The sequence below is a fragment of the Equus asinus genome, chromosome 7 (genome assembly GCF_041296235.1).
Source record: "Equus asinus isolate D_3611 breed Donkey chromosome 7, EquAss-T2T_v2, whole genome shotgun sequence".
Classification (NCBI taxonomy): Eukaryota; Metazoa; Chordata; class Mammalia; order Perissodactyla; family Equidae; genus Equus; species Equus asinus.
This window is the reverse complement of record NC_091796.1, coordinates 105,184,861-105,211,470: the sequence shown is the minus strand read 5'-3', so window position 1 is coordinate 105,211,470 and position 26,610 is coordinate 105,184,861. Positions and strand designations below refer to the sequence as shown.

The 26,610-nt window shown below is 51.9% G+C and overlaps 1 protein-coding gene across 5 annotated transcripts in view; it reads right to left on the bottom strand.

Moving 5' to 3' along the window:
- WDR25 (WD repeat domain 25) overlaps positions 1-26,610 on the bottom strand; it is a 138,362-nt gene that overhangs the window by 29,315 nt on the left and 82,437 nt on the right. For 4 of the 5 annotated variants that reach the window (XM_044774323.2, XM_044774324.2, XM_014854559.3 and 1 more), the window contains exons 3-4: positions 25,511-25,658; positions 13,049-13,179 (exon numbers count right to left, since the gene is read on the bottom strand). The exons of the other annotated variant lie outside the window; for it this stretch is intronic. In XM_044774323.2, the coding sequence (XP_044630258.1) occupies positions 13,049-13,179; positions 25,511-25,658 (279 nt within the window). The remainder of the gene's footprint in view (positions 1-13,048; positions 13,180-25,510; positions 25,659-26,610) is intronic. 5 annotated transcript variants of the gene reach the window in all.

Here is a 26,610-nt window from a genome sequence, read left to right as displayed (position 1 = left end):
CACTGCCAGTGGCAGTTACGGCTGGGGTGGAATTGAGGGGGTTATCTTCCTGGTGACAGTTCTCCATTTTCCACGTAGCCCACAAAGAGCACATCCCACTTTCGTAATCAGAGACCGTCTGGAGGACAAGCCCCCGCGCCCCCCGCAGCCCTCGGCCCGGTGCTCCTCAGGCCTCTGGCTGCTCCTTTGCAAACTCGTCTTCCTCCCCCTTCCCTGGAAAGTGCTTCACCCACTTCTTTACTCTGAAGTGTAATCCGCACTCACTGCTGACAGGTCAGACCATCTGGGAAGGTGGGAAGTCCTCCTGCTCCGCTGCCACCCCCACCCCAGTCCCGGGAGGCAGGTCAGACCGTCTGGGAAGGTGGGAAGTCCTCCTGCTCCCCTGCCACCCCCACCCCAGTCCCGGGAGGCAGCGGCTCAGGGAGGCCGTGGGACAGGCTGGGGGCTGGAAGCCAGGCTGAGGAGGTCGGCCAGGCTGGGCCATGCAGTTCGGACCTGCTCCTGGGCAGTCCAAGGTGGGGAAGAGCTCTGAGCCAGGGGAATGTGTTCTGATTTGCATTTCCCAAAGATGGTGCTGGCTGCAGTGTGGACGACCGACGCGGGAGCAGTTGGGCAGCACTAACATCCCGGGAGCGGGGATGAGGAGCAGGCCTGGGAGACACTGTGGGCATGGAGGGGTAGTGGACTTCATCAGGTTGGGTAGCAGACAGAAGGGGAAGTGTCCGGACACGGCCACCACTGGCCCAGGTGGCACCCAGGTTCATATTAGGAAAAGACACTCCTTCAGGTGGAGACCACGCCACGCCAGGGGCACAGCTTGGCCAGCGGAGCATGGGCTGGATTCCAGTCCCCAAGCACCCTTTGGCCAGGAGCCAGTGAGTAGTGGACAACCTGTGCAACCTCACGTGTCGGCCCAGGAGAGGAAAGCACAGGGTATTGGGTGGTGAAGGGAGCCCAGCCCTAAAGCTGCCATGGAGGTTCTGGGCTGTCCAGCAACTAGATGGATGGCGGTGCCAACAGCTGGGCACGAGGCGTTTGCTGTAGCTTCTGTGAATCCTGCAAAATAGGAGGAGGCCCTGCACATGGCAGGTGCTCAGTAAATGATCAACGAATAAATGAATGAGGCGAGCCAGAGAACCAGACCTTTTAAAAAAAAATTTTAAGTGAAAGACTATAATTAAAAACTGAGAAATATGCCTGACGTGAAAAGGGCGTGCAGAGGGCGAGCAGAGACGCCCACCCTTCATTTCCTCTCCGAGTCCAGCATGACGAGCGGACCGCTCAGCACAGCCTAATTACAGGATGCACCACGAGGTCTCCTCTCAGCGCATCCCAGCACCGTTCTCAGCTTTCATGCCAGATCTGCTAACAAGCGCCAGGCAGTCTTCCCTCAGGGCAGTTAGGAAAGGCTGAGGCAGCCCTCTAACAGGGGACACGGAACACCCACGTGCGTAAAATGCACAGCCGTTAACACTGCCTCATAACTGAGGATCCACTTCTTGGGGCCAGACTTTGGGTTGCACAAACTTTCCTAAAGTCATAAAATCTTTGCAGAGTTTTGCTGCAGATTCACGGAGGTTGGTACAGTCATTTATTCAGGAAACACTGACCAAGCCACTGACCCTGTGCCGGTAACATGAGGTCTGGGGATACGATGCTGGGTTGACAAAACCACCGTGTCCCCCAGCCCTCACGCAGCTCACATTCTAGTAGGGGGACGATGCTCTCCAGGCAGCTACAACCCAGACTGAGAGAGGGGGGCACCCAATCCAGTGGGCTCGGGGAGAAGCTCCCAGAGAGGAGACCTCAGTGGAGACCAGAAGGACAGGTGGCACCTACCAGGAGAAGAGGGGAAATTCAAGGTCAAGAGAAAAGCGTGCTCACAATCCACCCGGGGCAAGTTGGAGGAAGCCCAGTACAGCCTCTAGACCCACTGACTGCAACTAAAACTCTGGATGAATACAGAAAGCAACTCCCTGAGGACTCGCAGACGAAAGACAAGCAGACTGGGGAGAGGGGGAAACTCGGAGAAGGGACCAGCTCAGAGGGGAGCTGCGATTTTCTTTTTTTCCTATTTTCTCTAAGAGCTTTGACCTGAGAGCAGGTCCCCAGCAGAGCTGTGGTGGCAGCTTCAAAATACACAAAGCAAAAAATGGTAGAACTGAAAAGAGAAACACACAGAGCCACAGGTATAGTCGGAGACATCAACACTCCTCTCTCAATAATTGAAACAACAAGTAGACAAAAAATCAGCAAGGATATGAAAGAACCAACTGAACAACACCATCAACCAACTCGACCAAACTGTTGCTTATGGAACAGTCCACCCAACAACAGCGAAAGACACGCTCTTCCCAAGAGCACGTGGACATTCAATGAAACAGACCATACTCGGCGCCACAGAACCAACCTTAACAAATTTAAAAGGACTGAAATCATATAAAGTCTGTTTTCTGCCCATAACAGAAGTAAACTAGAAATTAGTAACAGAAAGATATCTGGAAAAGCCCTACATATTAAGAAACTAAACGACACATTTCTAAATAACGCACAGATCAAAGAATTAAACATAAAATTAGAAAATTTTTTGAATTGAATGAAGATTTAAATACAGCATATGAAAATTTGTGGGATGCATGCTTAGAGGAAATGTATAGCATTAAAATACTTCTATTAGCCAAACAGAGAAAGACGAACTCTGTATGACTCCACTCATAGGTGGTAGTTAACACATGGACAAAGAGAAGTGATCAGTGGTTGCCAGGGGAAAGGGGAGTGGGGGGAGGGCACTAGGGGTGAAGTGGTGTACCTACAACATGACTAATAATGATGTACAACTGTAATTTCACAAGGATGTTAACTTTCATATCCTTAATAAAAATAAAAAAATTTAAAAAAATACTTCTACTAAAAAAGACTTCAAATCAATGATCTAACTGCCACCTTAAGAAATCAGAAAAAGAAGAGGAAACTGAACCCAAAACAAGATCAAAAGAAAATAAAAATAAGAGCAAAAATCAATGAAGTTGAAAATAGAAAAACAATGGAGAAAATCAATGTTTCATTGAAACGATCAAAAAGATTGATAAATCTCTAACCACACTGACTAAGAAAAAAGAAGACACAAATATCAATATTAGGAAGGAAAGAGGAGACAGAAGCTAAAGACATCAAAAGGATAATAAGGGAGTGCCATGAGCAGCTTGATGCACGTGAATTTGAGAAACTGGATGAAATCAACCAGTTCTTTGAGGGGCACAAACCACAGCTCATTCATGAGGAAAGAAACAGTCTGAATTGTCCTATATCAAAACTTAAGGAGACCACAATGAGGTACCAGCTTGCACCCACTGGGATGGGGACAAGCATAAACATAGATAAGTACTGGTGAGGACATGGAGAAACTGGAACCTTCATACGCTACTGGTCAGAATGTAAAATGGTGCAACTGCTTTGAAAAACAGTCTGGTCGTTCCTCAAAACGTCACCCACAGAGCTACCAAGTGACTCGGCAATTTCACTCCTACCAGAGCCCAAGAGAGATGAAAACAGGTCCACACAAAAACATGTAAACAAATGTTTATAGCAGCATTATTCATAAAGCCAAAAAATGGAACCAACCCAAATGTCCATCAACTGGGGAGTGGATAAACAAGATGTGGTCTGTCTGTCCAGTGGGATACTACGGGGCTATACAAGGAACCAAGTGCCGACTCGTGCTACATCAGGGACGAGCCTTGAAAACTTATGCTGAGTGAGGGAAGCCAGGCACAAAACACCACACCTTGTATGATTCCGTCCATATGAAATGTCCAGAATAGGAAAATCTATAGAGACAAAAAGTAGATTAGTGGGTGCTAGGGGCTGGGAGGCAGGGCAGGGGCAGGGGAGTTGGGGGTGACGGCTGGAGAGCACGGGTTTCTTCCTGAGGTGAGGGAAATGTTCTAAATTGACTGTGAGGATGGTTGCCTCACTCTGTAAATATACTAAAAACCAATGAATTGTATACTTTGAGTACACTGCATGGAAATGTGAATTACATCTCAATAAAGTATATTAAGACAAAAAATAACTAGGGCATCAAAGCCATGATTTTTTGGATCCTATTAGTTATGGCAAACTAAAGTAAGTTTTCAAGTAAAAAAATAAATTTTGAATCAATTTCAATAAAAATATTAAATTTTAAAAAATCTCAAGGAGAGATGTTCAGTGTAACACAACCTATTTCAGTGGCAAAATGTATTATAAAGGACTCATAAATTAGCATTATATAAATATTGTGTTTATATAATCATGACAGGGCCAGAGTCTGCTTTATGTTTTCTGACATACCCTACTGCATTTTTAAGAGCAGAAGTTGTGAAACGGGGTGTTAACGAAAGTCCAGGGACATTGCCCTCTTGAGCGCCATGGGTCTTGGTTGTCCCCGCCGAGCTCCAGCTGGCCACTCACACACCAGGTTTTAAAGGGGAGTCTGCTTGCCAGCCCCAAGAAGGCGCTGCAGGGTGAAATGACAGAGAAGGCTGGGCAGGTGGCAGGTCTCTGAGATTCTGGATTCTGGGAACCACCTCCCCAGCTCTGCCTGAGATTTTGGACGACCCACGAGACACACAGGGACTCCCCAGCCACCTGTGAAGCAGCCAGTGAAGCCAAAGGATCCACCAGATATGGAAGAAATGTGCGTTCTCACAGGGGCTCCCACAGTCCCCCCTGACAGACTGAGCTCATAGAAGGCGAGGACTGTCCAAGTGGATTTTGTCGCCCAAGCCCTGGGACAATGCCCGGTGTCTGGTGGGGCTCAGGAAATTTCTGTGACATCACTAAAAGGAAACGTGTCCTCTTCCTGAGGTCAAGAGAGGGAGAATTTAGAAGAAGACCTGGGCTCAGAGCCAAGCCCCACAGTGACTGCCCGCCCCGCACTGAAAGCTGGACTTTTCAGAAGTGGTTTCCTTGCCTACACCATGGGGGCAGAAACACTGTCCTCACAGAGGTGCTGGGGTTACGATTTCAGGCCTGAGGCCAGAGGGCCCACCACGGTCCCGTTCACAGTCGGGTCCCTGAGACCAGGCACCGAGCTGTGCGTGGCAGGGCTGCCCCACACAGGCCTCCCCAGGAACAAAACACACAGCCCTCACGGACGGAGCTTTATTTACACTCAAGACTAAAGCTTCATTAGCCGTGAACAAGAGGACCTGTACGGGTGTGGAGGTCAAGCCACCTTGTTCAAAGTCATACCCCACTAGTACGAGTTGCTAGAACCTTCCTGAGCCTCAGGGGCCCTGCCAGTGGAACAGGTGAGAGTAGTGCCTGGTAGGCCCCCCAGGGTTGCTGTGCGGTAGATGAGCTATGACACGGAGCGTGCTCAGGACAGAGCCCAGCCCGTGGTGAGCGCCCTGCACGCCCCACCTCGAATCAGTACTGACTGTTGGCAAGGCCTTGAGAACACCCCAGCCCCACCGCCGCTCGACAGACGGGGGCAGTGGGAGCCCAGAAAAGACGGGAAGCCACCCAAAGTCCCAGGGCTCCTCTCGGCACCAGGCTCCCCAGCGCCTGTTCCCCCCTCTGCCTTCGTTAGTCTCCTACCCTCATCTGCATAAAAAGTTTGCAGCAAAACTTAGAACTGCAGAAAGCACAAAGAGTCCAAATAAAAAGGCTTTTTAATATAAAGCCGATGAAAGAGACAAATGAAGAGTAATCAAAACCTCATTAGGGCAAATAAGCAACCTGCCTACAACACCACGAAAACTGATGGCACTGGGAACCACACAGTGAAGGCACCGAGGCTTCCAGACAGCTCCCATTTGCAGGAATGCAAATTTCAGGGACGCGGGTGGAAACCTACAGAACCCCACTCAAGATTCTCACCTGGGCACCCAATCCACAGCCCCCAAGGCTGTGGTTCGCAACCCTGTCTATACGTTAGAATCACCTGGAGAGGTTTCAAAAACTCTCGATGCCCAGGCCACCTCCACACGGGTATGGGGGCCGGGCAGCAGTTCTCTAAGGCTCCCCAGGGCCTTCTGACCATCGTACAAGGTCAACTGTGCAGGTTGGCAAGCACCGGCTGCTTTACCAGCTCGTATCACTGCCACTCAGGGAAGGATGCCCACAGGAGGGGCGTGAGATGCACAAACCAAAGACAGTGGCTCACCAACTGGGTGAGTTCATTTCGTGGGATTTGAACAATCGGTCTTGATTCGGGCTGTCGGTCACTCATGCAGCAGTCCTCCCCTCCCCACTTCCCAGGCTCTGGGAATACAGCAGCGAAGGAGGCAAATTCCTGCCTTCAGGAGTTTACATTCTTCTGGGAAACGCAGCCTACGAGTGAGGGGCTGTGATAACAAGAAAATAAGACGAGGGTGCCAGCAGTCTGGACGGCCAGCCGGGGCCTCCCCTACTGTCACCTGCACGTTAGGACACACACCTGCAGGGGGTCTGGGACAAACCTCCAAAAGGAGGTCACAAAACTAATTCTACATCTGGAAGTCAAGACGGCCCTTGACAGACATAAAAAGAAAGAGAAGATGTAGAACAAGCATGAAATATTGATGATTCGTGTCAAATCAACCCTGGAGCCACAGTGAGCGGGCCTGCTGCAGCCGACCTGATCATGAGAATTTATCCCAGAGCAGATGGGGGTCAGTGTTTAGAGGCCCAACAGGAGCCTGAATGCACTTGCAACCCTTTCTGGGGAGCAGCGCAGACCGTGCGTCAGCAGACTCCCTGGGCCCCAGCTGCCCCCCGCCAGCCTGCCCAGGGAAGGGAGGGGAACTGGGGCAGAGGCCGAGCTCCCAGCTCCGGGAGCCACGTGGCCTAGATCTTCTAGAGCTGCTCCAATTTCCAGGGCTCGATCCTGCTCAGCTGAGAGGTAATTTGCTGAGGTTGGGGTTCCATAATTTAGACTTGCAGAAAGGGTGATTCACTAAATACACAATATGATTTTTAAGGCTCCGTGGGAGTTTTTCTACAAATTTGATTCATGATCCAAGGGGGGAAATTTCTTTTATGACATATGCTAACGGGGCTCAAACTACAGAGTCATCTTAAAGTGAACTTTAAAGTAACTACCTTGGGCATTTCCACAGTGCTGGTGGGCCCTGGATAGCTGGGCCCGTGTCTTACGCTCTGCAACGGGACAGCTCCTGTTCCACGCTGGGCACCAAGCCAGGGCCCTGCAAGCCTGGAAACCAGTGAGACTAGCAACTCCGTTATCCACCAAACACAGGGGAGCACGAGAGCTGGGACCTGGCCAAGAACGGCAGTGTCGGGACCAGCACTCCACCCCTCATCTGACCAGGAGCTCTCAAGTCCTCTGCCTCTGCCCACACTTCTGCAATGACCAGTTGCAGCTGAACTGCAGCCAGCCTTTATAACCCAGTTGTCAGAGGGCCACTCCCTCTGCACAGATCGCAGGGTGGACACTGTCCCTGAGCTGCGGGCAGGTGGGTGCCCCCGCAGGGCTCCATTATGACAAGAGGGGCAGCTGACCCTGTCAGCATGCTCCAGGATGCCCGCTGAGCACCTGCTCCGGTCCAGGCTCTGTGGGAGATGCTGGGGCGCAGACAGGATTCAACTCAGCCCCGACACAGGCAGTTGTAAATGAACACCTGTCAGATGAAGGTGCTAACAACTGAGTAAGGCAAGAGCTGTCAAAGGTGGTGCAGGCCAATCGAGGACACAGGCTGATGTGAGAAAAGCCCAGGATCTCTATGTTCAGAGCCCTTTGGGCTTTGGCTTCTCAAAGTGTGGTCCACGGACCACCTGCCTTTGCATCTCCCGGGAGCTTGTTAGAAATGTAGGATCACGTCTGCAACAGACTAAAGGTTTGTGTCCCCCTCCCCCAAAATCTACATGTTGAAGCCCTAAGGCCTAATCTGATCGTATTTGGAGGTGGGGCCTCTGTAATTAGTTTTAGATGAAGTCATGGGGGTGGAGGCCCGGTGATGGAAGTGGTGCCCTTATCAGGGGAAGAAGAGACCAGAGCTCACTCTCTCCACCATGTGAGGACACAGCAAGGACGCAGCCATCTACAAGCCAGGAAGAGAGCCCTCCCCAGAACCCCACCACGCTGGCACCCTGATCTCGGTCTTCCAGCCTCCAGTACAGTGAGAAATGAACGTCTGTTGTTTAAGGCCCCCACTCTGCAGTATTGTGTCAGAGCAGCCTGAGCGAGGACACCTCCCTACCCCAGACCTGCAGGCACAGACTGCACCCTAACGAGAGCCCCACGCCTCCTCTGCACGAGCGTCTGGGCAGCCCTGCCTTAGAGAGCACCTCGTCCTCTCTCTTTACTGCACCAACCGGGAAACCACGAGTGAGAGACACTTAGGCCTGAGGGATTTGGCTAAAACCACCCAGCTGAGTGGGTGGTGGAGGAGGACGTGAGTCAGGGTCCCCTGGAGCTCAGGCCATAGCACTGGAGGCCAGAAGGGGCTTCTGGAGAGAGGAGCCCCCACAATGACATGAAGGTCTGATCATAGACATTGGGGTTCCAGTTCACACCCAGGTTCAAGCAGATTGCCAGGAGGAAGAGGAGTCAGAGAATGCCATCCTGGTGGCCCGAAGCCAGCTCCCAGGAAGCATGCTCTGCTGGCTCACATGGACCACATCCCGCTGACCTCTGGAAACGAAGTCAGGCACTTTGCTGCAATGAGGGATGTGCTCCAGTCATCAGACCCAAGGCAGAGAAAGTGGCCAAGAAAAGAAGAAAGGGGAGCCAAATAGCCCATTTGCTGTAATGAATCGGGCTGGACTGGAGAAGTCCAGAATCCCAACATTCATCATTTGGCTAAGCTTAAGGAATCATAAAATTGTATGACTGGGAAGTAGCTTAAGAGTTATCTGTTCCAACTACTCTCCAGCCTTGATTCTCTCAGAGCCCGCAAGAGGCTGGCTGGCCCTGCAGTCCTGCTCCGTGGTGGGCTCACAGCCCAGCATGCCTCAGCTCCTCAACCCTTACCTTCAAAAGGCTGACTCGCTTTGACCCAGCAATTTGAGTTCTGAGACCCAAGCTTAAGGAAATAAACCCCAATCGTGGAAAACACGAGATGCACAAATATGTGTCGTTTAGTGGAAAGTATAATCAAGTAGACCTGGGTGGTTGTTTGGAGATTATAACAAGAGACGGATGACTCAAACACCCCTGACTGAAGAACAGTTCTCTGGAAAAGACATTCTCTGAGCACACCGTCTCTGCAAGGATGCCCATAAAAGAGTCAGGCACAGGGGCACCCCCCTTCTCAGCCAGATCAGGACGATTAGCCCCGATAATCAAGAGGGTGACAGATGTCACAACCAGATCTATCCATAGCAGGGGTGGCCAGATCATAAATATTTTTGGCTTTGCGGGCCATGTGGTCTCCTGCAACTACTCAGTTCTGCCACCGTAGTGTGAAAGTAGCCTTGGATGGTACATAAACAAATGAGTGTGACTGTGTTTCAATAAAACTTTATCTATAAACCAGGCAGTGGGCCGGATTTGGCCCCAGGCTACAGTGTGCTGACCCTTGATCCCCATCCTCATATCTATTAATTTTAAATGGCAACAAAAAGGGGAAATATCCTTAATGTCCAAACTAGGGTTTAAGTTATTAAACCATTTGAAATTGACTCATTTGATCCATATTTGTCAAGTGCTTATTTATGTCAGATGCTGCCCTGAGTACCGGGGAAAGGGCAAGCAGCAAGCCGGCCAAACACCCTGCATCAAAGGATGGACCGAAAATTTTACAAGAGTTTGTGATTACAAGGAAAACCCTTACAATGCTATGAGAAAAGCAAAGTACACAACTATGTATAAAAATAAGACCAAACAATGTTTTTTTAAAAAAAAACACACACAGGGGGAAAGAAAAATGAAAGAAAAATATCAAAATGTTCCTAATGTTTATCTTTGGCTGGCTTGACTACTTCTTCTATTTCCTCCTATTTTCTAATTTTTTCATACAATCACATATTTCTTTTACAACACAACAGTCCTTCCCAGTGTATACAAGAGAGGAAGCTTGTCTTGATTTTAAGCTAAGGTCTGTGTCCCTCCTGCTTCCACCTGCAGTGGCCACCGCTGTCCCTGAAGGCAGGCAGAGAAAGTCAAGCTGCTCAGCCCTGGATGTTCCTCCGTGCGCCAGGGAGGGCGGGGGAGTTCAGCACCTGGGACAGAGGCACACACCCGCGGGAGCCCAGCCGGAGGGAAAGTCAGCCACCCAGGTGGAGCCCAGAGGGCAGGGAGGCTGTGCCTTTCTCTCTGGTCCTCCCCGCTGAGTCCAGATGAGACACTCAGGCCACACCTGCCAGAAGAACCGTAATTGAAGCAGGAAAGAGAGTTGTCCCCCGAGCCTGGCTGATGCACAATGGAACTAGCCCTGCGACCCAGCGCGGGAGGAGAGGCAGTCGGATTGTTGGTAAAAAGAAAGTAAAAACAAATAGCGCATGGATCCCTTTACCCACATTATTCGCTTGGGAGAGACTCGCAAACATGCCAATACCAGTCACAGCAACATCTGCTTCTAATTTCTTCTCCCCCAGCATTTTCAAAGCTCGTCAGCTGGCGTCTGCCTTAAAGGAAAAAATTCGATATTTTTAACAAACTCTTAAATCAGATGGCGTCCTTGGTGAGTAATTTCTTACGTGTTTGGTCTTTGAGACTAAAAACAGTAAGCACACCTTTAAGGGACGTGGCCGTCAGCGGGGCTGGGTAATCAGGAGGCCTCGCTTCACGGCATGACTAAGAGTTTCCAGCTCGCACAGCGCTTCCCTGTGTTTTCTTTCATTTATCAGGTATTTATATCCTAAATATAAGTGTTCCAGAGTTTTTAAAAAACTTCACTGTGTCCACTTCTTTGTGGGTAACTTTTCTCTCGTTTCCAAATATTTTTGTAAAGAGAAGTTTCTTTGTGAAAGAAAACTGTGTCACATTTTTTAAAAGAGCACATCTCTCTGTGCATCCACCACGTGTGAAGTGCTCTAAGCAAGATATCTATGAAGAAAACGTCCTGTCTTCTTTGAAGAAACTGTCTCTGTTTTTAGGTTCTCCTCAAAACAGCAGCAGCCCCTTCCAGCGTCTTCCCGCAGCGGCCGGTCTGAGGCACCCCCTGGGCCTCGGAACCTGACCTTGAGGTTGGTCTCACCTCCCTCCATCCAGGCCGTGTGGGAACAACCTCTGCTGGGCGCAGAGCAGCGTGAGGGCGGCCCGCGTCCAGGACGGGGAGGGAGGCGGCCCCAGAGTGGGAAGCCTTGAAGGAGAACATTTTGGCGATACAGATGCAGCAGGCTCGAGCCTTCAGGGCGGGACCACTGGGTCCCCTGAACCCCAAACAAAGGAGGACACTCTCTGACATTCTTCTTCTTTCAAAGTCAAGTTCAACACAGGTTTGATCATGAACTACCCTGTAGGACTCGAGTGGCTGTCTGCCTCCTTCAGACCAGGGCAGTGCTTCTCAGATCTTGAAAACCAGCTGTCCTTGAAGTCACTGAGACCCCAGAGGCTGTCATACCACGGCAGTCACCCCTCCACGAAGCCCCCTCAGCCCCGATCCAAGCACGTCCTGCTCACACACTTCCATGGCTCCCACTGCTAATCCAAACCAAGACTCAGGGCAGTGAGAGACTGTCTGCCCAGCAGGCCTGTCCCGCTGCCTGGGGCCACACAGCCAAGCTGAGCTGGCCACCAGCCCCCGCACACATTTCACATCCCCAGCTTCTGCACTTGCACACTCCACGTGACTGCCTTCCTCCTTCACTCACTCATTCAGTCAGCTGAGGTTTGCTGGGTGCCGACTACACACCAGGCACTATTCTAGTAGCTGAGGGCAAACAAGGCAGACAAAATCTCTGTCCTAGAGAGCTTACGTTCAAGTAGAAGGAGACATGCAAATAAATAAACCAAACCAAAGTGTAAAATCCAAAGTATGCCAGGTGATGATAAGTGCTCTGGAGAGAAATGAGGTGGCAAAGGGGACTAGTGAATGCCAGGGGGTGGCTGGCATGGTGGTCAGGGAAGGCCTCACTGGAGAAGTGGCATTTGTGAGGGAGGGAGGAAGCCTCTACATAGGAAATTGGGAGAAGAGCCTTCCAGGCAGAGGGAACAGTAAGTACAAAGGCCCTGAGGCAGGAAAGTGCTGGTGTGTCCTAGGAAAAGCAAGGGGGCTAGTGGGGCTGGAGATGATGAGAAGGAGCTGAGGGAAGATCACACAGGCCTTGTGAGCCACTGTAGGGACACTGGTTCTCACTGTGAGTGAGATTGGAGCAGGGAGGAGTCTGACCAGAGGAGTGACACATCTGTTACACCGCAACAGACCACGGTGGCTGCTGTGCTTGGAACAAACTGTGAGGGGCAGGGGGAAAGAGAGATGCCAGACAGGAGACTACTGCAATTATCCCAGAGCGAGATGATGGCGGCTTGAACCAGAGTTACGACAGCATTTGCTGATGGTCCGGGTGTGCGGGGGATGACAGAGAGAGCAGAGGCAGGGATGGTTCTGATGGTTTTAGCCCGGACAACCAGAAGGATGGAGATGCCACATATTAAGTAAGTGAAAGCAAGAGGAGCAGCAGGCTGTGGTGAGGTGGGAGTGGACACCACGTCTCTGTGGGACGGATCGTGACCAGCCTTCAAGTCCCACAGGGAACACGGCCTGCTCTAAGCAGCCCTCCTCCTGCCAAGCTGAAAGCACTCACCCGCTCTGAATTCGGGCCCCTCCCGCTCGCTCGCTCACACACAGCACTCTCAGCGCCAGTTATCCGTATCCACACGTTATTCCCTTGAGTGACCCAAGGCTGACTTATTTATATCATCTGGAAGTATTTGCACACAGTAGGTGCTCAACAGATATTTTTAGTAAGCTGTACAGAATGCACCTATGATGTTTTAACAGTCTTAACAACTCAAGGGTCTTTCAAAACATCTAAAAATGACGATTGGCACTGATTAGATATTAAGCGGTAATTATTCCAGCTCTGGGTCCCATACATGGATGCTGCCCTGACTCCAATCGTTCAACTCATCGGGCAAGCTCTCCCAGGGAAAGGCCAAGCGAGGGAGGCGTGGTACCTTGCCGGTCCTTATATCCCAAGCTTTGATTTCGGAGCTGAAGCCTCCACACACAAAAAGGCTGTGGTCTTTGGGATGAAACTTCAAGGTAGTGATCCTGAAGTCACTTTGACCACTGAATAGCTGGGTCCCTACAACACAAAGAAAGAAGAGAGGGTTAGAAACCACCCAGATCACAAAATAAGCATCTTGAAACTAAGACGCTTCCTGGTACGGAGCTACAGGCCAACGCAGCCCACCTGTCTCCAGCGGGGACTTTCTGGAAACACAACAGCAGCAGCCGCCACTTCTGCCCTCACGCTCTGGCCACCCCCACCCTTGATTAGCTGAACTCCACCCACCCCCCCCCCCCCCCCGGCTAAACTGGACGACTAGATCCATGAATGTCACCTTCTATGTGCTCCGTAAACATTATATGTGTCAACTCACTTAAACCACACAACCACTTTAAACCCAGTTTACAATTGGACAAAAACGAGGCTCAGGAAGATTAGGTAACATTTCCAAAACTGCACAGTTAATACAGATTATTGACCTGGAAGTCTAAAAACCAAAAGCAGGATGCTCCCAAGTGATTCTTTTCAGGATCAGCCATCTTACAGTCAAGCCCTTATAAAAACCATGAATGGTTTGCTATAGAGCATGGCAGGTGGGGGTGCCTTGATGCTCTGGGTGACAAACCAGAGTGTGACATCACAGTGGCCCAAGTTCCAGGATGGACAGGGTGGCGTGGACCATTGGAGTCTCACTGGTTCTACAGGACTCAAGACAGTCCTCGTCCTGCACGCATCTGTCATGAAACTGTTGTCAGACACTTATGAGGAGTGTGCGGATGTTTGTGTGCAGAGATGCACATCCTGTGTGGAAAAGGTCTGTTTGTCACTGTGCTCTTCTAGAAGTAAGCTGTAGAGACAGGTCAGACTCAGGGCACGTGGGAAATGGATCTTCTGCCCTGAGCCCACGTCTACTGAGCTCCAAAGCCAGGACTCCTTCCTCTGCGCAGTGCCTCCTCGTGTCCCTGAGCGCTGGCTGGAGTTCTTGCGTGTTCAAGTCAACCCCACTGAAACTGCATCGAGAAATCGGACTGGCCTTAGAAGCCATTGTTGCTGCTGAGTCTGAGTGCTGCCTCTGCACATGTTCCCAGGGGCTGGGCCACCACGCCACATCCCCGCTCACACACCAGGTGCAGCACCTGCCACGTATCACGCCAACCAGGAACGTGAAGGTGGTTTCCCTCAGAGACGGTGACCAGGGCTCCCACAGCCCGGGAGGGACAAGCTTGACTGCTGCACTGAGGCAGTGAGCAGTTAGGGACACAAGAAGCTGGTGGCCAAGAAGGAGACCAATGTGACGGCAAGATCTTGAGACTCCTTTCCTCTTACAGGAACCCAGGAAGCGCGTTAGCTCGCTCGATTCAGAAAGCGCTTCCTTTAGGTTGACTGCTTTGTGCTCAGGACACTGCCAGGTACTTGGTTAAGTCTCTACCAGCTCACCTGGTACGGAAAAGCAAGCCACAAATCGGTACTCTCAAGAGTTACCGCAGAATTATTAATCCAGTTCACCCAGATCCATGGTCTCTGAGCTCGTCTGACAGTGCACCCCATCAATGAGAAACCCTTAAGCACATCCGTTTGTTGATAAGTTACACAGTGTGCCACTGTACCAATATATTGTGAACATTAAAACAAACACCAAAAATAGAACACGTTAAAGGATGAGAAAACGATAAAATAGCCAATGCTTTAAAATATATTTTAACATGTCTTTACTAAAAGTATCAACAAATCTCTGAAATCATTAAATCAAATGCTATAATATTTTTAGTGAATAACAGGTTGGCGACACTTTCATTTTTTTCAAATGTAGGGAACTTTTTGTGACTCAGTGATCTGAAAGTAGCCCAGTACAGCTTCAGTTTATTCACTGAAATCTATCAGCGCCAAGGAAGACTCGTCCTAGAGATGCGCGGACCTGGATGGGAGATGCCCACCTTGGGCAACGAGAGGGACATTTTCTATTTCCATCTATCGCCGATGCAAAGGACTTTGTGACCATTTTGCCAGGAAATCTCCCTTTTCCCCGATGTTAAACGATGGCTCCTACAACTAATCAGACGGGATTACTGAATTCTCATATTTTTAACAACCCAATTCAAAATCCACTGAAATTTTCATTTAAAGGATTTTAAAGCAGATTACAAAAACACTGTTCCCAAGTTAAAGGTGCAGATATTAGAGTTTTTAATAGGCGACATGTTCACATCATTGTTTTGGCAACAAAAATTACAGAACCATGGAAACAATTAAAAACATCTGTTTTCAAAATGTTCACTCCATTGTGCAGATTTCTTGGAAAGCAGTTCCTCTCTTGATCTTCATTAATTCGTCACCTTTACCTTGATAGATGATTAAGTGTGTTGATTTTTTTCTAATATCTTCTAGGGGCCTACAATTGGCAGTCGCTTGTCACCAAAGAAAGTTTTGGAAACACCTGATTTTAAGGAAAACTCCATACCTTTTCAAGCTCAACAAGCCCCTTAAACTATTTTGCTACAAAATGCAACATACAAAAATTTTCATGGTCATCGTATTCATCACAATGTTGTCAAGAGGCAGTCAGGTCACACCCCCGTCATGGTGAAGGTACTCTAAAGACAGCCCGGCTAGCCAGCCTGCGGGAGAGGTGAAGGCAGACATGGCTCTCTGCCTGGAGCGCTGAAAAGCCATTTAAAGTGGAATCACAAACTGTGCTCTGTGGCAAGATGGACAATGCTTGATACCTGTTCTTTAATTGCAAGAGTATTTCTTAGGGATTGATATGGACAAAGGCTGGGAAGAGATGCGCCAACATGCAATGGATTATTCTAGGGGGAGTAAGATAACTGTTGAAATTATATTAATATTGCCACAATATTCTTTTTTGAACAAACAAAGAATTCTTCTAAAAAGGCATCAGGGAAATGAGTAGACTTGTAGTGGTCAGGGTGCTATGTCCCTCCCATGAGGTCAACAGACAAGCAACACTCCCAAGTAAAGAGAACATCGCTCCCCAGGGAATGAATCTAATTGGAGACCTGGTATTCCTCGAGTTCACTCTTCTTTTCCTTTCCTGAAGCTCATCTGGAACCCAAGCTCTTCCTTGCCTTCGAAGCTACAGCATGATGTGCCCCGTTAGCAAAGCCCCTCCTAGGAGGATGGAGCAGAGGCGGCCCCCTCGCTGTCCACGCTCGCAACAGGACTCGCAGCAGCTCGTGCGCAGCCCCTGGGGACAGGCATCGTGCCCGCAGCACAGGCCCGGGGCTGCTCGCTCCAGCCAAGTGCCTGGGGGCTGAGGGTGGGGACCACCATCATGTCCCCACGATGGAAAGAGGGGCGCACAGATGCCACTGCAGCCCCACACCACCAAGAAGGCCCCGGTGGGCCAGTAGCCTTCTCTCCTGACGGAGACAACTGCACCTCCCGCCGACTTCTTGCTCACTTGGGATTCACTGCCAATCCTCAAGTCCAAAAGGGAAAACAAACTGTCTGGAGAAAATTTTCTCCCCGCTTCTGGGACCAGAGCATAGAACCATATGCTTATTTGAGAAATGGCAGTGAATTCGCCATGTCTTTTCAGAAAGTGCAGTAATACAGTCTTGCCAACAACGGGGGAAAAAGACGGGAGGAAAAGTGAAAGTTGAGTTGCTAAAACATGATGATTGAAACTTGTTCTGCTAAAAAAAAAAACCTGCATCTCTGAAAATTATTCTTCCTCACCCCCTAAGGAGATTGAGAGAGAATCTGTCTTTTAAGTACCAAAATTTTCCAGTTAGAAGATAAGCCATAGTTTGTATCTTTTTCCTACTTTTACTTATAATAACTAGACTTTCACTATATTTCTTTGTTAAAAGCCCTCAAAGCTAAAAGAGTTCTAAATTTTTAAATGAGCATCCAGATACCTAATGGGAAACACTACAGGGGAAATTCCACTGGGTGCAAAGGTCCAGGACAAGTCGGTGGCTCAGAAACCCAATCCCACTCGTCATCGTCTGGCCCCGTGTATGAAGCGCGAGGTGGGACGGTAGGGGGGCTGACAGTCACACAGACCCAGTCCCACCCCAGCTCTGTCACTTCCAGGAGAGGGCCCTTGGGCAGGTCCCTTGGGCAGGTCCCTCCGCTGCTATGCTACACGTCCTCATAACCGTAAAGCTGTCGGGAGCGTGGAGTGCAGAGCATTCTAGGGGGCATGACAAACAGCGAGGAGCAAAAGGGAGCTGTTACAGCGTGAAAAAATTAAACCCCAAATTATCAAACTCGTCCTTGGTTAAATTAAAAGCTAAAGCCAAGGGATACAAGTTTTCAACAGCAGGAAACTTGAGAGGTGAAAGATTTTCAGTTTTTGTCGTGAGGCCGTGAGATTACAATGCCCCAGGCTGGCCTTTACATTTTGTTCAAGAGATATGGATGAAGCCTAGAAAATATGAGAAACTATCTTGAATGCGAACATCAGCCACATGGAGGTGAAGGTCCCCCCTTGTCAGACGTGTCCCTGCTCTGTACCTTCTCACAAGTCGAGTGGCTTGTTTACCACATCCTGTCCTGAGCAATGCCACTCGAAGCACAATGCTTAGTTGCTATGTAACCTTTAACCTTGAGACTATCTTGCTTGTTTACATGTCTGTAATAGAAAATTCTACTTATTCACTGCATGCTGCTTATACGAAATAGAGTTTTAAAATATTCAATCCACTAACGCTGACTTTATTGATCCTGTTAGAATGAACTCAACCAGTATAAGAACTGTTCAGATCCTCTGGGAGTTAGGACAAAAATCACTTCTTTTCCTCTTTGGATCAATAATGATACAAATAAACTATAAATCGTCATTAAAGTAAAAACATGTTTAAAACAGAATGCATAAACTCAATTGGTTCTCGACACTATTATTACTCCAATGCTTCCATCACCAATATTGCTATGATAAGGCAGCTGGTAACACAGGCCAGGTAACTTCTTGGAGATGCCCCTCTTCCTTTCTCAGGGGGAGACATCGAGCTCTCCCAAGGTGACCACTCACGTGGTTGGGGCAACACCGCCTGTCCACCCTAATGCCTACCCTGGGAGACCCTATTGTCATGCAGGGCTCCAGGTCCCTGAGGTCCTCCTCTTCCACTCAGCACACGTGGCCCCCAGCTCAACTATGGGTCCCCAAGAAAGAGAAGGGAAGGGCATGTCCTTCTCTCTTGTTACCTCCAGGCCTGCCTGGGGCTTGCACATGTCACGCCACAACCCTATGTGGTAGGTGTAATTAACCATTTCACCTCGGGGAGAAATGGAAGGTCAGCGAGGCCATGGTTCATCCAGAGCCACACGAATCAGCCATGCTGGGACACAGGCTGGACCCGCCTGACCCCAGAGCCCAGCTCTCTGCACCCGCCTCGCCTGCCTGCGAGCTGTTCGTGACCTTTCCTTCTCCTCAGCTCTTTGCGCACATCCACAGACTCAGGAACATGCAGGGAAGGCGCTGACGCGGGGAACTGATGCTGCCGGCTGGTGGTGATTGAGCCTGTGTTCCCAGGCAGGCAGCATATGACTCATTTCGCTAAAATCAATATCGTTACACTCATCCTCTGGGAAGTATTCAGCCAGCTGTAAATTCAACCATCCTGACTCAAAGTTAACGAGAAAAAGGAGCTTACTAACTTTCAAATCAAACTCTGTGAATCAGAAACAGGGGCCATCTTGGCTCACTGGGTGGAGAGTCAGACGGGCTGTGTCTGAACGCTCCCCATGGAGAAGCTGGGGGACGCTGGATCAGCCAGCAAGCCTCTCAGATCCGTGGGATCCTAATATGTAAAGTCAGGATAATGAAACCTACCTTGAAAGGCTGTTGTGAGAATTAGAAATAATGTATGTGGGACACAAGCCCCAGGCAAACCACAGGCCTAATAAACGGCAGCTGCAGCAGCAACAGTAGTAGGAACGGAAGAAACAGAAGTTGTAGTCATTTCTTTTATATCAAGTTTAGCCAGTGCTTTTAATTATCTAGACAAGACCGAATTTTCCAAAAATTTTTTTATAAAAAGAGTTCTCAACTTGCAAAAAAGGTGTGTCCTGATGGCTGACTTTGGATTGGTTTTCTGGGACTCAGAACTCACCGCTGGGACAGCAAACAGCCCGTGAATGTGTTCAGGTCCCAAGGTCAGTCAACAGAGGTCTCCTTACCTACAAAGGGCGCCAACGGCAATGCAACTGCAATTAAACACGCACAGAGATCAAACGTCAGCTCCGCGCAATAACGGTAATGGATGAAATGGCACTGTTGATTAAAAACTACCTTTTATTTATCCAGACGGCTGGCATGACTTAACTGGAAGAGGATGAGGAGACAGACATTTGTGGAGGTGCGGGAGGACCTCCAGGCTCTCTCCAAAGTGTGAGACGCAGGGCTGGCAGGTGTTTACTGACGTTTAGAAACATCTGACTTAACACCCACGACTAGGGTCACTGCTCACCCCAAAGCCGCAGGGAACGAGGAGGAGAAAACACGGTTGAGATTGGAGAAACTAACTCTTCAGAGGGAAAGAGAAAGGGCGTGCGTGGGAGTGGCGACGGGCGCGTGCTGAAGGGGGAGCAGCCTTGAGAACAGACGCGTTTAAAAGAGGGTCAGGGAAGGGGCGCAGGTGAAGGAGGGAGCTAAGGAGAAAGCGGGTCGTGGACGACAGAGGAAAGGCTGAGGAGTCTGGGGGGTCCTGCTGCCTCCGTGGGAGGGAGGGAGACGGGGGTGGGGTGGGGCGGGCAGCTGCTCCCTGGGCAAGGAGGCACTGGAGGAGCGGCAGCCGGAGCGGCAGCAGCTCACAACGTGCTGGGCTGCAATGCCCCCTGGAGCCTCCACGCCTGGATCCAGTGGCAAAACCCCTAGGACCAAAGGAGCAAATAGGCACACGTGCCTGTATGGCCAGGAGCTCCGTAAACGTGCCCACGGGCAGGAGACCTGGACGCAGCCAGCACGTGCCGTGTATCTGCCTTCCTGGTCTCCACAGGCACCTGAAGGATGCCTAACCAAGTCCCTCCAAGAAGTGCTGGGGGGCACTCTGCCACAATGCGCAAAAGCCTGAGAATGGAGAGGCCAGGCCCCTCTGCAAGCACCTCCTCCAAGGCCCGGCGAGGGTGCCCCACTCTGAAGGCTCAGCCCAACAAGAGCCCCTTCAGCAGCTGCTTCTCTGAAGCCGCAGGAGCTCCTGGCACTCTTCTCCAGGGCTTTAATTTGGACGCTTCTCACCCTTCCTATGCCAAGTGTTCTAAATCATCAGGGCTAACATTTCTCCCACTGGAGCAGCGGCTGTCAAGAGCCGGAGAAGCATCCTTCAGCCTGTCACTTAATCAAAGGGATCAGTCAGGATCAGCCTGGGCGCGCCTTCCTCCCGAGGCCCCGAGTTATCCTCTGCAGGTGGTGAGCCGGCTGCCCGGCTGAGAGCCAAGCGGGCTCCCCAGGTGTCGGCTTAAGCAAACTGTTTGTCCACAGCAGGAAAACAGACGTGGCGAGGGCACGCCACTCCCGGGCTTCAACAGCCAGAGCCCCTGCCAGTCACACAGGCCGGGGCTGGGTCCCAGCTCTGTCACTGCTGGCTGCACATGTCACCACACACTCTCAGCTTCAGTTTCTGGGTCAACGAAGTGGGGATAAAAACACCCCACTCACAGGTGAGTGTGGAGGCTAAATATGTAAGGAGAAAAGGTCTAATTTCCATCTATTCATTTCAGGTTGATACAGGCCAGGCAGTGAGGGCTACCTGGCCCGGGGACTGGCCCATAGAAAGCCTTCAGCCAATTTGTCATTCTTTCTCCTTGTAGCGTTTCTGTGATGGGGGCCCCAGTCATGATGCAAAAACGAGGGAGACACCAGAAGACACTTCTTGGAAAACAGAGAAGTGGTCATGTATGTGTCCAGTCCTGGTGGCCACTTATTTCCATGCAGCATGGACCACCGTGTAAAGATACAGGGACACCAGAGCAGCAGGAGGCAGCCAGGGGCTGGAGACAGCAAGGCTGCGGGCAGTGGAGTCTGAGTGAAGAGGACGCCACCCCAAATAAAGGGCAGTTGCCGTCCCATCACAAGAAAGAAGCTGCTATCCCACCAGTGGCCTTTTGTCACGGAGAAGCTGGGAGAACCCTGAAAGGCTGGCCCAGCCCCCAGGCTGAGCGCCTACCACGCACCAGGCATTCTGCAAAGGGCCTCTGCAGCTCAGCTTTTAGCTTTTCCCTCAACAACCCCACCAGCCAGGCACTGTTCTCCCCTTTCACAGATGCGGGAACCGCAGGGAAGGAACCCGAGGACGCCCAGCTCGGTAAGTAGAAAAGCCGCATGTGCACCCCACCCACGCTCCTTCTAGCACCCTGGGCTGCCTCCAGCATCCAGGAGCTGGGAGCAGGCGGCATAGCATGGCTCTCCCAGGCTGGCCAGGGCACATCAGGAGAGCTGACCAGGGCACAGGAAGGAGGACAGGGTGCCCTGCTGGGCCAGGGCCCTGGGGCTCCAGGGGGAGGACCAGCTCTTTAGCAGCCAACAAATGCAAAGTGCAAGGCCCTGCATACCTCCAGGGCCTCACAGCCAGGCTGGGGCCAGCCGGGGGCTAGAATCTGCAAGAAACCAGCACCACTCAGAACGGAAGAAGCTCTTCGAGGGTTTTTGAGGAGACTGGCCGGTTCGGCAGGCAGGACAGCTGACTCAGAAAGCAGGCGTGCTGTGGCCTGACAGGGTTGGCCAGCGTTCCCTGAGGCCGCCTGGGCCTAATGCACCAGAGACGTTTTGTTAGGAAGATTACAGACTGAGACAGGGAGCACCAAAAATAATTAATCTGTGAGCGGATTTTATTTAAGTGTTGATTCATGGTTGTTCTATAAGCCAACAGCCCTTCAGAACTATAAATTAATGAGATAAAATGTTGCTGGCTTTCCATATTTCAGGCCGGGTATTGACGTTTCAGAATCCACAGAGTTTTAACTGTATTGATTGAGGACACCAGGATAAATGGCCTTGGCGCCAAATTCCCATTAACGACAATGGGCACCGAGTGACTAATTCCCAAAGCGCCGCGCCCCGCGTCACCTTCTCCTGGCGGGAGTTCTAATTAGATTGAAACGAAAAAGCCAATCACCAAGGGCGGAAAGACGCAGACCAAGCAAAGAGGCAGCTGACACTCGGTGATGAGAAAGGATGAGGTAAGTCAAGCCACGCACCAGGCACAACCCAGGCCAGGGTGGGCTGCAGGGATGAGGATCGAGACACGGCGGCACCCCCACCCCAACCCCGGCAGCCCTGATGGGGTTCGCTGCGCGGCAAGGGCCAGCCCCTGCGCTGTTTCATCCACACACGCACTGAGCAGCTGCTCCGAGCCAGCCCTGCCCGGGTGACGGAGACACAGAGACCACCAGGACAGGCCCCTATCCTCACAGAGCACCCACCCTAGCCAGGGAGACAGACACGGAAACCAACAACCCCCTCAGCAGGAGAGGCCCCGTCTAGGGGCTGGAGGGCCTCCCCACGGGTGAGGTCCAAACCCCTCGACCCTACCCCCCAAGGGACAAAGGACATCCAACATGCTCACCACTGTAGCCCTAGCACCAGGACATGCACATAGCAGGTGCTCAATAAGTAACTCCTGAAGGAAAGAAACCCAGCCTTCAACAGGTGAACCAGGTGGCCAGCGCCATTCCCAGCAGAGAGGTGGAGTGGAAAAGTCTTCCATCCCCTCCCTAATGGGAGGGCAAAGCCCTGAGGGCGGGGGCCGCGCCTTCCCGTACCACCCGACACATACGGCAGCAGAGGGGTACGCTGGGCCTGGGGTCAGACAAGCTTCCCTCCAACGACAGTACCACCAACCAGGCAAGGCACCCCACCTCCCTCCTCCAGCTCTCCACTGGGCCTCGGTCACACCCCACCAGCTGCAGCTACCAGGGACGGCTGCCTGGAGTGCAAATCCAGTCCTGACTCCCTCCTGCTCCACACGCAGCAGCGGGCCCTGCTGCCACCTGCTGCTGCAGGCCCTGACTCGTCAGGCAGGAAGACTCTGCATGTCTGAAAACTTCAGAGTCCCACCACACGCACACACACCCACACACACAACGGCAGTGTCTGCTTAACATCTGTTGATTGAGAAGATAGATGGAGAGACAGAGCCACTAGGAATCCATTAATGTCGTCAAATGAACGTGGATTAAGCCGACAGCATCGCCAGCAAGTGAAAAGCATCATTTCTTCCCTCCGAGGGCGGGAGGCACAGGAAGGGCGCTCAGTGACCCTGGAGTGAGGGCAGGGCCTAGAGAATGCGCCCCCCACAGGCGGGGAGCTGCATGAAGCTCAGGCTCCCCTTCCTGCACCCCCAGACTCACCTCCCCCAGCTCCCTGCACCCCACACTTCCAGACCCATAACAAGCCTCATGTTCCTGTGACAACTCTGTCCTCGTTGTTCCATCTGCTGAGAACCCACTTCCCTCCTTCTCAACCACGCCTCCTCTACCCCGATTCTCTGTCCCCTGAATTTCTGCCTCAGCTTGGGTTCCACTTCCTCCAGGAAGTCTTCCTTGATCTTCCAGACTAGATGTGCTCACAGTTCCTCTGTCTGCTCCATCACCACCACCTGGGACCCTCTCTGCACCTCTGTCTGCCCAGCAGACGTGAGCTTCTCCAGGGAGGGTCCCAGGTCTTGCACACCTGTGACTCCAACTTATTGGCTTATTGGACACACAGGTAATGGAGTGTGATGGTCAAGCACAGGCTTTGGAGCCTGGCAGACCCATGTGCATCCTGGCTCTGCCACTTCTGGTTTACGCCTCTGGGCCAGTGTGTGAAGAGAAGACTCTGGTGGCACCGGCCTCAAAGGTGAGTGGGGCCTAAACGAGATCCCATATGTAAGGCTGTAGAGGAAGGCCTAACACACAGAGGGTGCTCGGTGACAGTACCTGCTGCCATCATCACTGACCATCACCATCAGGGACAGTGGGTGCCACCATCACCAAGTGGCATCCAACTCCCCGAGCCGTGGCTCCCTCATGGGCCCTGTGGGACTCTCAGTGAGACACAGCAGCTGGGGAAACCCTCTGTTGAGAAGAAAACACCACACGCTCAGCACCGTGGAAAGGGCACGAGATTTGCAGTTGCACAGATATGGCTCCAAACCCCTGCTGGCCATGCACCAGCGGGAGGCCTCAGCAAGCTGCTCCGCCCTCTGAGCCGCAGTCTCCTCGCCTGTAAAATGGGCAGAACCATGGCTGGCAGCAAGCTGTGGGGAGGAGCGACATATCGTGCGCAGAGCCTGTGGTACAGTACTGGCCACTGACACATCACCAGTCTCATCACCGGCCCTCCTGAGAGCCATGGGGCTCAGTCAGCGGAGCTTCAAGGCCACCCCTCAGTGGCCCAGAAGGAGATGAGGACATTCAAGGTATGAAACACACCCCACAGGTACCCCAGACCACCCGCCGCACTCCCTCCCTGCACCTCCCAGCTGCTGGGGAGGAGCTGTGCATGTGGACTGAGTCATCACCTCCTGCTTGCCAGGCCCTGGGAGGGGCACAGGCCCCAGCACCACCACTGCTGGGCCAGGCAGGCGGGGGCTGCCTGCGGGTCTCAAGGGACGCCCCAGGGACTGGCATGACCTCTGGTTTCCCCTCCTGGCCCTGGCGGTGGTGCCCAGTAGAACCAAGACCCAGGAGGAGCCCAGGGAGGAGGAGGCAGCGTGGGTGCCGAAAGCAGCCGGACTAGGAGTCAGGGGCAGAGGTGGGACCCGGTTACCCGCTCCTGGCTCTGTCCTCACCTGAACCCCGCTCAGGGCTGCAGCCACATTAGGTGCTAACGGGGCCTGTCGCACAGGAGTGCTCAGTAATGGAAAGTTCCTTCCACCGACTTCTCTCTCCTTCTCGCCCTGCTTGTTAAGAGTCCCCTTAGGATTTACCAGCACAAATCCATCTCACCCAAATGCCTTTTCAGTGCGGGCATTAAAGCAGGACTCGTTTGCAGACTTTCCTTATGAGCTGGAATCATTCCTTACAGCCTTTCAACGATAATGAATTGACAGGAATTCTAAACTGATTCCAACCAAAGGACACTGTGATAAAGCTAAATCTATTTCAGTACAAATTACATGTCAGAAGTTGATTAAAAAGCCACCTCTTTATCCAGCCCCACAGCTTGGAGCTGAGACAACCTTGGGGCTCTGTCCTCTGGGTGAGCTGGCAGAGGCCCACCTCGAACCCTCCATGGAGGGTCTTGGTTCCAGGCAAAGGGCCCAGAAACACACTCATGTGAGTGTGTTTCTATGTGACAGGACAGGCTCCGATGTGAGCCTGTCCCGAGGCCCACATCCCACTGCCCTGAAACCGGATGCAGCTGCAGACACCCCGAGAAGCTTCCCCACTGAGAGAGCCAGCTCAGTCGCCAGCTCTGAGGAGGGGGCGCCTCAGGTAACGATACAGCGGAACATACCTGTTTCGAGGTCTGTTAGGTGCAGGGCAAAGTCGAAGCCCCCACTGAGGATGCGCTGGCCACAGGGAGACCAGCGGGCAGCCCGCACGGCCTCGCTGTGCGGGCAGTAGGTCTGCAAGCAGCCCCCTGAGTCCACAGCGTTCCACACCTAGGAGGCAAACACAGCACCGGACATCACAAACTGGGGCCCGGACCCTGGGGCTAGGCTCAGGCCCTCTGCATAGGGAAAGGGCCCCACGGTGGGCCTAGATTCCCGTTATTTTACCACCAAGACAATATGTAGATGTTAAACTTGTCCTCGTAGAAACAGATAGGCCTGGGGCTGGCAAGTTGAGGGGGAGCTTTTCCCAAAAGTTTTCCTGGGGTTAAGGGAACCCACAGAAAACAGCGTCTGTATGCTGCGGCTCTGCCACCCGCCCTGTACACCCGCTCCACACCTGCTCACCACCAAGACGTCCTCTCCACTCACAGTGCTAGCCCCATCTCGCCTGCATCTCCGATATCTGTCTTCTGAAAGGGGCTGTCTGAGCCCTGCAGTGGACACTGCATCAGGCCAGGCGATCTGCACACATCCTGCTTTAAGACCAAGATCCAAAACAGAGCCTGCCACACCTGTGTTTACAAATGGCAAAGAGCAGATACCTCCTGAAGGGCAACTCTTCTTTTTTCTGGGAGAGAAGGTACCGTCCCTCTTTCCCACCACGGCTCTCCATGGGGGAATGAGGCTCATGGCGGAAAGCTCTGAGGACACTTAATGACGTCTGAAACATCTTTCTAAGTCCTCAGCTATAGGACCGTACATCCCATGGATGAGGGGGTTGGTCCAGCTCTTCACCAGCTCTCCCAGGAAACTCCGCCGACCACCACACAAGCCGACGGGCTGGCCCCAGGCCTGGCACGTGGAGGTGCTCAGCAGTGCTGGTCTCCTACCCTCCCTGTCACCACAGGAAGAAGGGGATGCTCCCGTCCCCCATCAGGGATGGCACCTGCAGCCAAGCACCTCCCACGTGATGCTGCTGCTGGCAGTCATGCGACGTGGCCTCTCGGGGCCTCAGTCTCCTCCTCTGTAAAGTCAGGAAGAGAAGAGTCCTGTCTGGAGG